The following is a 17,453-nucleotide window of genomic DNA, read 5'->3' as shown; positions in this document are numbered from 1 at the left end:
CCACTCACGGCGCAGGCGCCGTTCAGCTTCGGAGATTTTCCGAAGCTTCTTCTGCTCCGTACTGCGCATGCACAATACGGGGCGGACACTATATGATGCCTGGACTCTATATGCCAGAACACCGGCTTCGATGAAGGTTTTCCCCATGTTCGCGCTGTTGCGGCTTTACGGGCCTCATTGCATGGCACCGCTGTCCTCTCATTTCGATGGGGTGCTGTGTCCGGGTTCCATGCAGGAAAAAGAAGCCGAACTCCAGATCACACTTCATACTCAGTTACAGTATTATATGGCGTCATCCTGATCAATATCCATCTATGACTGACAGCGCAAGACTGATCCCTATCTGACCAACTACATCATACTAATCCCTATCTGACCAACTACATCATACTAATCCCTATCTGACCAACTACATCATACTGATCCCTCTCTGACCAACCACGTCATACTGATCCTTCTCTGACCAACTACATCATACTGATCCCATCTCTGACCAACCACGTCATACTGATCCTTCTCTGACCAACTACGTCATACTGATCTCTCTCTGACCAACTACGTCATACTGATCCCTATCTGACCAACTACATCATACTGATCTCTCTCTGATTAACTACTTCATACTGATCCCTATCTGACCAACTACGTCATACTGATCTCTCTCTGACCAACTACGTCATACTGATCCCTATCTGACCAACTACATCATACTGATCCCTCTCTGATTAACTACTTCATACTGATCCCTATCTGACCAACTACGTCATACTGATCCCTCTCTGACCAACTATGTCATACTGATCTCTCCCTCACCAACTACGTCATACTGATCCCTATCTGACCAACTACGTCATACTGATCCCTCTCTGTCAGTGTATACAGTGTAGTGTCAGTCTGAGATGGGAATATATCTGGGGAGTTGGTCGGCCGATGTTTCCTTCTTCTGATTCTGTTACATTGTAGTAAAGAACGTCATGTGACCCCTGATAAAGGTGATCATCGGTAATACATGGGGGCGGGGCGACATCTCACCCGAAAATGTTTCTCTATTTATCATGTAATAAGGACAACAGAGCAGAAGCTTTGCGACATAATATAATTGTATAATAATAATAAATAATAATAATAATAATAATATCAAAGCAGAAGGAAGGAAATAAAACAAAAACAGTTTCATCTCGGAGGTATTCTATTTAATATCTAAACATACAATCCACCGATCCGCCAATACTTTGTTCTCTGAGCCCAATAATCGATTATTGATCTCTTTCACTTTTTCTAATTCTGTTACTCAGTATCAGTGGAGGGATCGGGGAGGGGGAGGTGCGGGATCCGGTTCCTCCAGCAGGGGGAGCGGCGGAGCTCTTCCTCTCGGGCTGGGCGTGGTGGTGGCGCCCCGGCTCGGTGAGTTGGGGGAGTGCCGGGCCGGGACTAGGAAGTTGGATCGTCAGCATGGAGAACGGAGCGTACGGGGCGAGCAAAGCCGGGGGGAGCTTCAACCCGGGGGAATTCCTGAGGAGACCGGAGACCATCCTGAGGATCCTCAGCGCTGTGAGTACCGGAGGACTGCCGGGGGCATCTGGGACTTGGTGACACCAGGGCCTCCCCTCCCCCTTCCATAAATGCCCCCCCCCCCCCATAAATGCCCTCCACCTTTCTCTACAGGTGCCCCCTCTCCCCCCCCCATAAATGCCCTCCACCTTCCTCTACAGGTGCCCACTCTCCCCCTTCCTCTACAGGTGCCCCCTCTCCCCCCCATAAATGCCCTCCACCTTCCTCTACAGGTGCCCCCTCTTCCCCCCCCATAAATGCCCTCCACCTTCCTCTACAGGTGCCCCCTCTCCCCCCCCACAAATGCCCTCCACCTTCCTCTACAGGTGCCCTCTCCCCCCCCCATAAATGCCCTCCACCTTCCTCTACAGGTGCCCCCTCTCCCCCCCATAAATGCCCTCCACCTTCCTCTACAGGTGCCCCCTCTCCCCCCCCATAAATGCCCTCCACCTTCCTCTACAGGTGCCCCCTCTTCCCTCCCATAAATGCCCTCCGCCTTCCTCTACAGGTGCCCCCTCTCCCCTCCCATAAATGCCCTCCGCCTTCCTCTACAGGTGCCCCCTCTCCCCTCCCATAAATGCCCTCCACCTTCCTCTACAGGTGCCCCCTCTCCCCTCCCATAAATGCCCCCCTTCCTCTACAGGTGCCCCCTCTCCCCTCCCATAAATGCCCCCCCCTTCCTCTACAGGTGCCCCCTCTCCCCTCCCATAAATACCCCCCCTTCCTCTATAGGTGCCCCCTCCCCCATAAGTGCCCCCGCCTTCCTCCACAGGTGCTCCCTCTCCCCCCATAAATGCCCCCCGCCTTTCTCTACTGGTATCCCCTCTCCCCCCCATAAATGCCACCCACCTTCCTCCACAGGTGCCCCATAGATTCTACCTAACCCCTATAAGTGTCCCTCCTCTCCCTATAAGTTTCACCCTCTCTGCTGTGCCCTCCTACCCCTCAATGGGTGGCACTTTACCCCTATAAGTGCCATCCTCCCCGCGATAAGTCCCCCCTCTCCCCTGTGTCATCTGACCCCTAAAAGTGTCCCTCCCTCAATAAGTGCCCTTTCCCCCCCCATGCCACCCTTTCCCCTAATAGGTGCCATCTGACCCCAATAAGCCCACTTTCTCCCCTCTGACCCCAATAAGTCTCCCCTCTGACCCCTATAAGTGCCCTTCTCCTCCCGTGCCACCCCCCCCCCCCCTGTAAGTTCTCTTCTCCCCCCTGTGCCACCCCCCCCCCCCAATAAGTGCCATCTGACCCCTATCAGTGGACCCTCTCCCCTGTGCCACCGGACCCCTATAATTGTCCCTCCCCCCCCCCGATAAGTGCCCTTCTGAGCAACCTTTCCCCCTAATAAGTGCCAGTTGACTCCTATAAGTTTCCCCCTCTATGTGCTCCTTTCTCCCCACTCTAACCTATAATTGCCTCCTGCTCCCTGTAAGTGTTCCCTTCTCCCCTGTGCCACCCTACACCCTAATAAGTGCCACCTGAACCCTAGAAGTGTGCCCCCATAAGTTCCCTCCTCCCCCTTATAAGTTTCCCCATCCCCTATAAGTGAAACACTTTTAGCTGTTACTGGAGCATATGTCCCCATTGGAAGATTCGTCCTCACTTCCTGTTCTGGTGACACAATAGGAAGTGGGAGGCAATCTTTCCCAAGGTGATAACCTCTAAGCTATTACCAGAGCAAGTGTCCCCATTGGAAGATTTCCCCTCGCTTCCCGTGGCTATGAGACTGGGGGGGGGGGGGGGGTCTTGCAGCTGCACAGAGAGACGTGAGGTACCCTCTTAGTTGTCGCCAGAGCAAGTGTCCCCATTGGAGGAACTTCCCCTGCATCCAGTTTCGGTGACACGATAGGAAGTGGGAGGTTCTCTCTCCAAAGGGATACCATCTTAGTTGTCACCAGAGCAAGCGCCCCCATTGGAAATGTTTTATTTCTTGTTCTGGTGACTACTATACTATAACATTTTTGGGTTGTCCCATCACTTCCTGTCTTGGGGACACAGAGATGGAATCCCACCCCCCCCCCCCCGTCTTTTATACAGATGAGTTGCAGTGTGAATGATGTCTTTGTATCCTTTATTGTTAATAAGTAACAAGCTGTTGCCTCCATTGTGCTGTGTTAACCCCGCGTGTGCTGGTCATGGGGCGTCCCCCACCCCCCCCACAGGTCATATGCTTATGGATTACAGGGGAGTCACATGCCGGGACACGTCATGTGATCACGGGGCACGTGGGGTCTGTTTACAAGGGATCGGATTAGGCCGAGAGGGCGGGGTTAACTCCTTCCTGTCTGGGACGCGGCGAGACAGCTGCAGATCCGGTTGCACAGCCTTGTCCAGGGAGGCTGACGTGTTCCTACAGGCTGCTGTCTTCACCAGAGCTATTCCAGGAGTTGGTAGAGCTTCCCGGCTCCCACCGCCGTAAAAACTATGTGAATACAGGCGTCCTGGCTCCCACCGCCAGGAAAACTACGCGAATACAGGCGTCCCGGCTCCCACCGCCGTAAAAACTATGCGAATACAGGGGTCCCAGATCTCACCGCCGTAAAAACGATGTGAATATAGGCGTCCCGGCTCCCACCGCCGTAAAAACTATGCGAATACAGGCGTCCCGGCTCCCACCGCCGTAAAAACTATGCGAATACAGGCGTCCCGGCTCCCACCGCCGTAAAAACTATGCGAATATAGGCGTCCCGGCTCCCACCGCCGTAAAAACTATGCGAATACAGGCGTCCCGGCTCTCACCGCCGTAAAAACGATGCGAATACAGGCGTCCTGGCTCCCACCGCCGTGAAAACGATACGAATACAGGCGTCCCGGCTCTCACCGCCTTAAAAACGACGCGAATACAGGCGTCCCGGCTCCCACCTCCAGGAAAACGACGCAAATACAGGCGTCCCGGCTTCCGCCGCCGTGAAAACGACGCGAATACAGGCGTCCCGGCTCCCACCGCCGTGAAAACAACGCGAATACAGGCGTCCTGGCTCCCACCGCTGTGAAAACGACGTGAATACAGGCGTCCCGGCTCCCACCGCCAGGAAAACGACGCAAATACAGGCGTCCCGGCTCCCACCGCCGTGAAAACAACGCGAATACAGGCGTCCCGGCTCTCACCGCCTTAAAAACGACGCGAATATAGGCGTCCCGGCTCCCACCGCCAGGAAAACGACGCAAATACAGGCGTCCCGGCTTCCGCCGCCGTGAAAACGACGCGAATACTGGCGTCCCGGCTCCCACCACCAGGAAACCTACGTGAATACAGGCGTCCCGGCTCCCACCGCCAGGAAAACGACGCAAATACAGGCGTCCCGGCTTCCGCCGCCGTGAAAACGACGCGAATACAGGCGTCCCGGCTCCCGCCGCCGTGAAAACAACGCGAATACAGGCGTCCTGGCTCCCACCGCCGTGAAAACGACGTGAATACAGGCGTCCCGGCTCCGGGTGCCAGGAAAATGACGCGAATACAGGCGTCCCGGCTCCCATTGCCGTGAAAACGACGTGAATACAGGCGTCACGGCTCCCACCGCCAGGAAAACGACGCAAATACAGGCGTCCCGGCTTCCGCCGGCGTGAAAACGACTCGAATACAGGCGTCCCGGCTCCCACCGCCGTAAAAACTATGCGAATACAGGCGTCCCGGCTCCCACCGCCGTGAAAACGACGCGAATACTGGCGTCCCGGCTCCCACCACCAGGAAACCTACGTGAATACAGGCGTCCCGGCTTCCACCGCCAGGAAAACGACGCGAATACAGGCGTCCCGGCTTCCGCCGGCGTGAAAACGACGCGAATACAGGCGTCCCGGCTCCCACCGCCGTGAAAACAACGCGAATACAGGCGTCCTGGCTCCCACCGCTGTGAAAACGACGTGAATACAGGCGTCCCGGCTCCGGGTGCCAGGAAAACGACGCGAATACAGGCGTCCCGGCTCTCACCGCCGTGAAAACAACGCGAATACAGGCGTCCTGGCTCCCACCGCCGTGAAAACGACGTGAATACAGGCGTCCCGGCTCCGGGTGCCAGGAAAATGACGCGAATACAGGCGTCCCGGCTCTCACCGCCGTGAAAACGATGTGAATATAGGCGTCCCGGCTCCCACCACCGTGAAAACGACGCGAATACAGGCGTCCCGGCTCCCACCGCCGTGAAAACGGCGCGAATACAGGCGTCCCGGCTCCCACCGCCGTGAAAACGACGCGAATACAGGCGTCCCGGCTCCCACCGCCGTGAAAACGGCGCGAATACAGGCGTCCCGGCTCCCACCGCCGTGAAACCGACGCGAATACAGGCGTCCCGGCTCCCACCGCCGTGAAACCGACGCGAATACAGGCGTCCCGGCTCCCACTACCAAGAAAACTACACAAACAGTTCTCAAAGCCGGGGGTCGGGGTCCGGCATGGAATCAGATCCTTGAAAAAAAATACAGTGCCTTTTGAAAAAGTATTCATACCCCTCAAAATTTTCTATTTCAATAAAATGTATTTTATGTGATAGACCAACAAAAAGTGGCACATAATTGTGACGTGGAAGGAAAATGATACAAATAAATATGTGAAAAGTGTGGGGGGGGGGCATTTGTATGGTGCCCCCTTTACTCTGATACCCCTAACTATAAAATCTACTGGAACCAATTGCCTTCAGAAGTCACCTAATTAGTAAATGGAGTCCACCTGTGTGTAACTTAATCTCAGTATAACTACAGCTGTTCTGTGAAGCCCTCAGAGGTTTGTTAGAGAACCTTAGTAAACAAACAGCATCATGAAGGCCAAGGAACACACCAGACAGGTCAGGGATAAAGTTGTGGAGAAGTATAAAGCAGGATTAGTTTATAAAAAAAATCCCAAGCTTTGAAGATCTCACGGAGCTCTGTTCAATCCATCATCGGAAAATGGAAAGAGTATGGGCACAACTACAAACCTACCAAGACACGGCCGTCCACCTAAACTGACCGGGCCGGGCAAGGAGAGCATTCATCAGAGAAGAGCCAAGAGGTTCATGGTAACTCTGGAGGAGCTGCAGAGATCCACAGCTCAGGGGGGAGAATCTGTCCACAGGACAACTATTAGTCGTCTCTCCACAAATCTGCCCTTTATGGAAGAGTGACAAGAAGAAAGACATTGGAGAAAGAAAGTCATAAGAAGTCCTGTTTGTAGTTTGTGAGAAGCCATGTGGGGGAGGGGGCAGCAAACATGTGGAAGAAGGTGATCTGGTCAGAGGAGACCAAAATTCAACTTTTTGGCCTAAAAGCAAAACGCTATGTGTGGGGAAAACTAACACCGCCCATCCCCCGAACACACCATCCCCACCGTGAGACATGGTGGTGGCAGCATCATGTGGTGGGGATGGTTTTCTTCAGCAGGGACAGGGAAGCTGGTCAGAGTTGATGGGAAGATGGATGGAGACAAATACAGGACAATCTTAGAAGAAAACCTGTTAGAGTCGGCAAAAGACTTGAGACCGGGGCGGAGGTTCCCCTTCCAGCAGGACAACGACCCGAAGCATCCAGCCAGAGCTACAATGGAATGGTTTACATCAAAGCATATTCATGTGTTAGAATGGCCCAGTCACAGTCCAGACCTAAATCCCATTGAGAATCTGTGGCAAGACCTGAAGATTGCTGATCACAGACGCTCTCCATCCAATCTGACAGAGCTTGAGATATTTTACAAAGAAGAAGAATGGGCAGAAATGTCCTCTCTAGATGGGCAAAGCTGGTAGAGACACCCCTAAAAAGACTTAGAGAAAGGGGGTTCTACAAAGTATTGACTCCGGGGGGCGCCATACAAATGCCCCTCCCCCCACACTTTTTACATATTTATTTGTAAACCATTTATCATTTTCCTTCCACTTCACAATTATGTGCCACTTTGTGTTGGTTTATCACTTTTTGGTTGTAATATGACAGAATGTGGAAAATTTCAAGGGGTATAAATACTTTTTCAAGGCACGGTGTATTACCAGAAGTATTGGGACGCCTGCCTTTACACACACAAACATGAACTTTAATGGCATCCCAGTCTTAGTCCGTAGGGTTCAATATGGAGGCTCTGTACTTGAATTTAATCAATCAAAGCAAAGTGAGAGAGCGGACAGTGATTCCCCTCACTTCCTGTCCATGTTGTCACAGGGACAGGAAGTAATGTGAAATTTTTTAATGTTCAAAAAAAATAAACAGAGAATGCTAAGAAACTCCTTATAAATTGGAGTGAGTGTGGGGGGGGGGAGGGGTGTTTTTTCATGTTTTCTTATTTTTTGTGTCTTATTCAGGTTACACTCGTTCCCTCTTTTCCTGTCTCGTGTCACCAAAGAAAGCTTTTAGGGAAAATTGGACAAGTGTTCCAAACATTCTTTACTCTCTGAAACCCACGGCTGGAGTTCCACTTTAATACCTGGTTGCAGATACAATGATGGCGCTGATTGCATCCAAAACTGATATCTCAGAATTGGACGATGGCGCTTTATATCCCCCCTCCCCCACCCCGTGCGTTCTCAGATTCACATTACATGGTCTGTGTGTGGCCCTTTCTGATAAAATCCGAACATACCGCGGCGGGCGTACAAATTCTCCATAGGAATGAATGGGAGTGCGCGGCTCAGATCTGGACAGTCGGCTGTGCGGCACCCACCTTACTTCGGGGTTTTGTTTCTCGCGTCTCTGGACGAGGAACTGGAGCGAACGTCTCCTCACCTCTCTCCCGGTTCTACCACCGCATACCAGATATTCAGTCCAACATGTATGATCCTTCACACAAAAAGCCCTGGTGAAGGGCAGTTCCTTGAAGCCCAAGCATATTGACTCAGTAAAAGGGCATTGTCTGACCCCCAAAACGTGTTGGCAACAGGGGAATTCTCCGACCCCCTGAAATGCGTTCGCTCTGTGAAGGTGTGTTTTTTGATCCCTGAAAGACATTGGCTGTATGGAGGAGCATTCTTTGACCACCTAAATATGTTGACTGTGTAAAGGGGTGTTCTATGACCCCCAAAATCTGTTGGCTTGCGCGATGTGTTGATTTCTCGGTGGGTTGGGTTGTATTGTGCGGACTCTCCCCAGTTCCCCTTATTCTCTCAAGTTCCTCCCAGTCACTGTTGGCTCGTTCTATATTGGGTTTTTTCGTGTGGGCTTCTCCCAATCTCTCGGGTTCCCCAACTCCCTCCAGGCACTCTCTGTTGGCTCAGTACTTTGAGTTGTATGGTGTGGGCTACCCCCAGGTTCTCTGTTGGCTCGATACATTGGGTTGTATGGTGTGGGCTTTCCCCAGGCTCTCTCTGTTGGCTCGATACGTTGGGTTGTATGGTGTGGGCTTCCCCCAGGCTCTCTGTTGTCTTGATACATTGGGTTGTATGGTGTGGGCTTCCCCCAGGTTCTCTGTTGGCTCGATACGTTGGGTTGTATGGTGTGGGCTACCCCCAGGCTCTCTGTTGCCTCAATACATTGGGTTGTATGGTGTGGGCTTCCCCCAGGCTCTCTGTTGGCTCGATACTTTGGGTTGTATGGTGTGGGCTTTCCCCAGGCTCTCTCTGTTGGCTCGATACGTTGGGTTGTATGGTGTGGGCTTCCCCCAGGCTCTCTCTGTTGGCTCGATACGTTGGGTTGTATGGTGTGGGCTTCCCCCAGGCTCTCTCTGTTGGCTCAATACATTGGGTTGTATGGTGTGGGCTTTCCCCAGGCTCTCTCTGTTGGCTCGATAAGTTGGGTTGTATGGTGTGGGCTTCCCCCAGGCTCTCTCTGTTGGCTCGATACGTTGGGTTGTATGGTGTGGGCTTCCCCCAGGCTCTCTCTGTTGGCTCGATACGTTGGGTTGTATGGTGTGGGCTTTCCCCAGGCTCTCTCTGTTGGCTCGATACGTTGGGTTGTATGGTGTGGGCTTCCCCCAGGCTCTCTCTGTTGGCTCGATACATTGGGTTGTATGGAGTGGGCTTCCCCCGGGCTCTCTCTGTTGGCTCGATACATTGGGTTGTATGGTGTGGGCTTCCCCCGGGCTCTCTCTGTTGGCTCGATACATTGGGTTGTATGGAGTGGGCTTCCCCCGGGCTCTCTCTGTTGGCTCGATACATTGGGTTGTATGGTGTGGGCTTCCCCCGGGCTCTCTCTGTTGGCTCGATACATTGGGTTGTATGGAGTGGGCTTCCCCCGGGCTCTCTCTGTTGGCTCGATACATTGGGTTGTATGGTGTGGGCTTCCCCCAGGCTCTCTCTGTTGGCTCGATACGTTGGGTTGTATGGTGTGGGCTTCCCCCAGGCTCTCTCTGTTGGCTCGATACGTTGGGTTGTATGGTGTGGGCTTCCCCCGGGCTCTCTCTGTTGGCTCGATACATTGGGTTGTATGGAGTGGGCTTCCCCCGGGCTCTCTCTGTTGGCTCGATACATTGGGTTGTATGGTGTGGGCTTCCCCCGGGCTCTCTCTGTTGGCTCGATATGTTGGTTTCTATGGTGCGGGCTTCCCCTAGGCGGCTCTCTGTTGCCCTGCTACTTTGGATTGTATAGTGCGGGGTCCCCCAGGCTCTTTCTGTTGGCTTGGTATGTTGGGTTGTATAGTGCAGGCTCTCTGCTGGCTTGATATGTTGAGTTGTATGGTGCGGGCCCCCCCCCCCCCCTAGGCTTTCGGTTTCCCCACCTCCCCATAGGCTTTTTGTTGGCTCAGTAAAGTACTTTGGGTTGTACGGTGTGGGCTACCCCTAGACCAGTGATGGCGAACCTTGGCACCCCAGATGTTTTGGAACTACATTTCCCATGATATTCATGCCCTCTGCAGTGTAGTTGAGCATCATGGGAAATGTAGTTCCAAAACATCTGGGGTGCCAAGGTTCGCCATCACTGCCCTAGACTGTCAGGTTCCCCTGCCCCCCCCCCCCCCCCCGCTCTATCTGTTTGCTTGGTACGTTTGGGTTGTATGGTGAAGGCTTCCCCTCCAGGCTCTCTCTGTTGGCCTAGTACTTTGGGTTGGGTTGTGTGGGCTCCCCCTAGTAGAGCCTAGACTCTCAGGCTTTTCCCGGGTTCTTTCTGTTGGCTTGATACATTGGGTTATATGGTGTGGGCTTCCCCCCCGGTTCTTTCTGTTGGCCTGGTACTTTGAGTTGTATGAGCTGGGCTCCCTCTAGGCTCCCTCTAGGCTCTCTCTAGGCTCCCTCTAGGCTCTCTGCTGGCTCGATATGTTGGGTTATATGGTGAGGGATTTATCCAGGTTCTCTCTCCATTGGCCTGGTGCTTTGGGTTGCACGTTGTGGGTTCTCCTCCCCATCCCCCTCCCCCCTGGCTCTCTCTGTTGGCGCAATGGATGATCTCGGTGACTTTACATCTATTAGGCAAAAGTGTATTTCACAAGTATTTGTCATGTGCCAGGAAGTCTCTGCCCTTCTGGGTTATATTTTATGAAGTCTCTCTGGCTCTCTTCTCCTCTTTCCTGGATTGGTTTCCGTTTTTCTTGTTGTTCCATCGCCGACCTGACAGCTCAGCTTGTGCTGTAAAGAAAAGTTTTTCCTTATTTAGTGTGAACTTTAATGCACAGAACCCTTTTAGAAGTGTGTGTCTGCTCCCACATACCTTTTTTATTGTATTCTTTTTAAGGGGCCATTTGGATAACAGTGGGGTCTTCTGATTGCCCCAGAGGATAAACCCCCCCCCCCCAAATATGTCCCTCCTTTCAGCATATCTGTCCTGTGTGTGTGTGTGTGTGTGTGTGTGTATATGTGTAATATATATATGTGTGTGTGTGTGTGTATATGTACGTATGTCCACTGAACGATTTATCGGTCATTACATGATGGCACCGTCGTTTGCGCTTGCGGCCGAACGTTAGTTTTTTTGTTTTTGTTTTTTTTTAATTTTTTAAATTGGGTTCGCCCGATTGTTTTGTATAGTGTATGGCCAGCATTATGGTTTATATCTTCTAGCACCTATGGTTCCGGATATATGGGGCTCCTTGCACAGCCTGTCAGAAGCTAAATACAGAGGGGCCAGTTTAAGTAAAAGCCGGCACACTCTTCAGCAGACTGAGAAGATGAGCTGAGGGAGCCTCTCACTTTTTATCAGAAGCACTGAGCTCAATGGACAGCTTGGAGCCTTGGACCAATGGTAAAGCACCATTGGTCAAAGCTGTCCAATAAAAAAATGCTGCAGTGGAGGCACGCCTCTCACTGCATTGTCATTTATTTATTTTTTTCTAATACATATATTATTATGCTATATGTTATAACATAATAATTTTATTTTCTATTTACTTTGAAATTACTGGTTGGAAGTTATAACTTCAGACTTCAATAATTTGTGTGTTAAGCCACCTGCTTGAGTAGAGTTTTTGAAAATATGGTAAAAATATAGTAAAAGAAAACCTTAAACAATATATAATTATTTGTATATTACTTATGGTAATTAACCCCTTGCCACCCAGGCCAATTCTGACACTTCTCTCCTACATGTAAATATTTTTTGCTAGAAAAATTACCCAAAGCCTCCAAATATATATTAATTATAAATAATCAGACACCCTTAGGAATAAAATGGTGGTCGTTGCAAGTTTTTATCTTGCTTGGTATTTTTTTTTTAAATAAACTTTCGTGTGTGTGTGTATATATATATATATATATATATATATATATATATATATATATATATATATATATATATATATATATAATTTTATTTTCATAGGTGCCACATATAATCGGAGAATGGTTCAGGCTCTGCTCTTTTATTATATAAAAAGAGATTCTTTGCGATCTGCGAGCCGGAGAATCAATCAGCCGGCGGCGGCCATTTACCATAGAGCTGTCCAAGGACCAGATGGTCTCCGGTCATCTCTATGACCTTTTTGGAGGCCAGGCGCGATGTTATGACGTCACGTCCGGCCTCAGTAGTTGTAAACACCGCCGCTGTTTCAGGTGGGAAGCCGAGACGGTTTCTGGATTTCCAGCCTAGAGGAGAGATGTGGGGTCTTATAGAACCCCCCCCCCCCCCCCCCCACATGTCTCTGTAAAGAGGACCTGTCATGCCCTATTGCAAAGATATTTACATTCCTTGTAATAGAAATAAAAGTGGTTGGGGGGGAACGTAAATGGCAAAATCTTAAAATTAATAGTAAAAAAAAAAAATACACACACACACGAAAGTTTATTAAAAATACCAAGCGACATAAAAACTTGCAACGACAACCATTTTATTCCTAAGGGTATCTGATTATTATATCTACATCTACATATACACATATATATATTTAATATATATATATATATATATATATATATATATATATATATATATATATATATATAATATACATTTTATTTTCATAGGTGCCACATATAATCGGAGAATGGTTCAGGCTCTGCTCTTTTATTATATAGATTATTTATTGCACTTTCATTAGTTCTCCTAGTTTACTAATTTAACCAACTTAAGGACGTGTTAATAAAATCAGGACTGTTGCTAGCTCTATTCTGGCTCTGATACGTGCCAGTGCCTCCCTAGCCACACGTCCCTGGGGAGCAGCAATGAGGTTAGCGGCAGGCTGGTGTGGTTTATCATGGTGGGTGGAAATGTCACACCTCAGTGCAATGTGTGAGAGACATGCAAATTCCAGAAATGACTTGATCTTTGTATATGTCCCAACCGGGTGGGGGGGGGAGGAATGACCCCAAAAAAATTATAAATGGGGGGGATGCCTGAACCCCTGCAGTCCCAGCCGGGCTTTTATCTGCATGGAGTGTGCATGTTCTCTCTGTCTGGGGGACTTCGGTTTCCTTCTCCACCCCAAAGATGTGCTGGTTGGGTAATTGGTTCCTATCCGGACTGGTCCTGACATGTGTATGAGAGATGGAGACCTTAGAGAGACCTTGGGCTGCATTTAGCGTTTTCATGCGAAAAATCACACCGCGCACATCGGGCAGGGGTTACAAATAGAGGTGCACTTAATGCAAATTTAGTGTTACCGAAACCAAAAATGACAGGTTGTGTTTTTAATATATTTTTATATATGTGTATTGTATTTGACTTTTTATTTAATATCATGAATTTAAATAAAGATGAATTTATTACAACTAGAGGTGCACCTAATTGAAATTTTGGTACTGAAAAATCAGGATGCGCTTGGCCGCAAACCAAAAATTACAGTTAAATATAAACTATATATAAATGTGTGTGTAATTTAAAAAGAGAAATTTATATATATATATATATATATATATATATATATATATATATATATATATATATAATGTGTGTGTGTGTATATGTGTATATATATATATATATATATACACATATAATGTGTGTGCGCGCTGTATTTGACTTTTTATCATGAATTTTACTAGAGGTGCACCCAGTGGAAATTTTGGTACCAAAAAATTCAGAATGCACTTGGCAGAAAACCAAAAATGACCTGTGTGTAAAATACAAAAAAAATAAAAATAAATTATATATATATATATATATTGTGTGATATTTTGACTTTTTAATTTAATATTATGAATTAATTGTCCGGCCATTATCGGTGCCTTTAGTGCAAGAAAAATGCATCCTATTAAATCCTATGTACAACTTCAAAGCGCACCAGTGTTAAGTTTTTGATGCATTTTTTTTGAGTCATATGACCTATGAAAAGCACACAATAAGCACGGTAAAATCGTGGCCAAATTGCGGCAAAACTGCATGCGTTTTCAGCGCCATTAACGGCATGTTTTTCTCTGGTGAAATGCTGAAAACACAATTTTTTGACCAATATGTTTCACCCACCCTCTCTATTTCGTGACCCCGGTTTTTTTTTTTTTTTTTTTTTTTTTTTTTTTTTGATTAGTTGGCAATTCTCTAGCTTTATAAAAGCAATCCAAGTGGCTCATTAGTCGCTGGATTGCTTTCAGAAGCAGCAGGAGGGGTCCGAGCACTGAGCCCCGATCCCACCCATTTGTGTGACCAGGGCTGGACTTACCATTGGGCTTGACTGGGCTCAAGCCCATGGGCCCCGCCCAATAGGGGGCCCCCGCAGGCCCCACCGAGATACTTGGCTCCGCTCAGTCACACCCAGTCCCGCCCTATGATGGACATAACACAGGGACTGGCCATGACTGTGAGCTGAGCCGAGTACACTTGGCTACTCTCGGCTCCGCTCTGGACTGTGAGAGGACCCGAGAGCCACCGAGAGGACCCGAGAGCCGCCAAGAGATACATAGGACTCTTTATCTCAGTGCCATTTTTAAACTTCTATTCCTTCCTAAACTTGGAGGGCATGTTATACGCCGGCGCGTGTTATATGTCCATAAATACAGTAATGTATAGAAGGAAGGGCCTGAAAGTGACTCAAGCCCAGGGGCCCCCACCACCTTAAGTCCTGCCTTGCGTGTGACAATAGTGAATTTAATATTCACTGGTTCTCCTTCCCAGGCCAATCAGGAAGTGGGTCCTGAGACCCCATTGGCCGAGAGGAGAAGAGATCCTATTGGCCGCCGAGGAGGAAGGAGATGCAGGGGAAGCCTCTGCCCAGAGGAAGCGCTGCCCGCAAACTAGATGGGGTAAGTGCGGAGCTGATGAACGACCGAGGGGGTGGGGTTGTGGGGGGGGGTGCATTTTTTGACACACCCCCCCCCCCCCCCCCCCCCCACTGATGCTGATGTCGCTTTCAGCAGCTAAGGGTCATAGAGATGGCCGGGGACGACGCAGCCGAGAGAAGCACCGGGGGGAGGGGGGAATTTCCGCTCCCGCCGCCTGTAAATGCAATCAAGCAGCTAAATGGCCGCTAGGATGGCTTTTACATTGCTGGGAATCGCCGGCTGAAAAGAAAGATATTTGGATAATCCTCGTATCTGCCCCCGTCACCCCGAGATCTCCACTACAAGTTCAGGACGCAAAAGAAATGCTTCAGATTAGAATTGCCTGTGATTGTCCGGTGTGTGATGTCATGCGTGCCGCACTCTGATTGGATGGTTTTTCTGCAGGTTAAACGTTCCTCATGGTTTTTGTTTTTGTTTTTTTCCTTTTGCAGTTCTTTGCGCTGATCGTCTTCACCTGTATCCTGACGGACGGATACGTCAGTATCCCCGCATCTCCGGAGCTCTTCTGTATCTTCAATCACAACAATGACGCCTGTCACTACGGAATCGGGATCGGGGTGATCGCCTTTTTCGGGGCGCTGACCTTCCTGGGATTGGACGCTTACTTCCCGACACTCAGCAACATCCAGACCCGCAAATACATTGTGCTGTCTGACTTGGGCTTTTCAAGTAAGTGACAGGAAATGTCTTCTCCTTATTTAGGAATGTGCCGATCCCCCGGCCCACATCTGCTGTATATTGTATGGTGTGTGGACTTGTCTGCTCTGCTGGATCTGACATCCTCATTCATGCTGAATAGAATGGGCGGTGGTGCACACTATGCCTCTCCGGGGTGACACCGGCTTTCTTTGTCATCTGTCTGCTCATTGGACAGTAATCCCATCATCATACACATTGTGCTACAGGTTATATCTTCCACACGGCGATATACACTGTGCTGGACTTTATATTCTCCACACTGCTCCACTATATACACTGTGCTGGACTTTATATTCTCCACTATATACACTGTGCTGGACTTTATATTCTCCACACTGCTCCACTATATACACTGTGCTGGACTTTATATTCTCCACACTGCTCCACTATATACACTGTGCTGGACTTTATATTCTCCACACTGCTACACTATATACACTGTGCTGGACTTTATATTCTCCACTATATACACTGGGCTGGACTTTATAGTCTCCACTATATACACTGTGCTGGACTTTATATTCTCCACACTGCTCCACTATATACACTGTGCTGGACTTTATAGTCTCCACTATATACACTGTGCTGGACTTTATAGTCTCCACTATATACACTGTGCTGGACTTTATATTCTCCACTATATATACTGTGCTGGACTTTATATTCTCCACTATATACACTGTGCTGGACTTTATAGTCTCCACTATATACACTGTGCTGGACTTTATATTCTCCACACTGCTCCACTATATACACTGTGCTGGACTTTATAGTGTCCACTATATACACTGTGCTGGACTTTATATTCTCCACACTGCTGGACTTTATATTCTCCACACTGCTTCACTATATACACTGTGCTGGACTTTATATTCTCCACACTGCTCCACTATATACACTGTGCTGGACTTTATAGTCTCCACTATATACACTGTGCTGGACTTTATAGTCTCCACTATATACACTGTGCTGGACTTTATAGTCTCCACTATATACACTGTGCTGGACTTTATAGTCTCCACACTGCTTCACTATATACACTGTGCTGGACTTTATATTCTTCACTATATACACTGTGCTGGACTTTATATTCTCCACACTGCTCCACTATATACACTGTGCTGGACTTTATAGTCTCCACTATATACACTGTGCTGGACTTTATAGTCTCCACTATATACACTGTGCTGGACTTTATAGTCTCCACTATATACACTGTGCCGGACTTTATAGTCTCCACTATATACACTGTGCCGGACTTTATAGTCTCCACTATATACACTGTGCCGGACTTTATAGTCTCCACTATATACACTGTGCTGGACTTTATAGTCTCCACTATATACACTGTGCTGGACTTTATATTCTCCACTATATACACTGTGCTGGACTTTATAGTCACCCTATATTGGAGCCTCTGCTGCTGTCATTCAAAGTCAGTGAGCCAATGAGAGAGAGAGAGAGAGGGGCGGGGTCGGGCTGCAGCTGCCTGCCTGAATGGACACACAGAGCAGTGGCCCCCCCATAACAAGCTGCTTGCTGTGGGGGCGCTCGGGGCCCAGAGTGGCGGTGTGGGACCTGAAAAGAGGAGGATTGGAGCAGCTCTGTGCAAAACCATTACACAGAGGAGAGGAGTATAAGATGTTTGTTATTTTTAAAGGAGTTGAAAACC

The 17,453-nt window shown here is 49.0% G+C and overlaps 1 protein-coding gene across 3 annotated transcripts in view; it reads left to right on the top strand.

Annotated features, from left to right (window-relative positions):
• The first annotated feature begins 1,381 nt into the window (after positions 1–1,381).
• The window catches only part of SYNGR2 (synaptogyrin 2), a 24,006-nt gene continuing 7,934 nt past the window's right edge, over positions 1,382–17,453 (top strand). For all 3 annotated transcript variants that reach the window (XR_013263452.1, XR_013263451.1, XM_077458655.1), the window contains exons 1-2: positions 1,382–1,551; positions 15,514–15,751. Coding sequence is in view for 1 of the 3 variants with exons in the window: in XM_077458655.1 (XP_077314781.1) it covers positions 1,453–1,551; positions 15,514–15,751 (337 nt within the window). In the remaining 2 variants the exon portion in view is untranslated. The remainder of the gene's footprint in view (positions 1,552–15,513; positions 15,752–17,453) is intronic.

Source organism: Lithobates pipiens, unplaced genomic scaffold, assembly GCF_037356315.1.
Source record: "Lithobates pipiens isolate NorthernLeopardFrog02 unplaced genomic scaffold, aLitPip1_a1.2 Scaffold_28, whole genome shotgun sequence".
NCBI classification, from domain to species: Eukaryota; Metazoa; Chordata; class Amphibia; order Anura; family Ranidae; genus Lithobates; species Lithobates pipiens.
The sequence above is the reverse complement of the archived record's forward strand: the minus strand, read 5'-3'. Positions and strand labels throughout refer to the sequence as shown.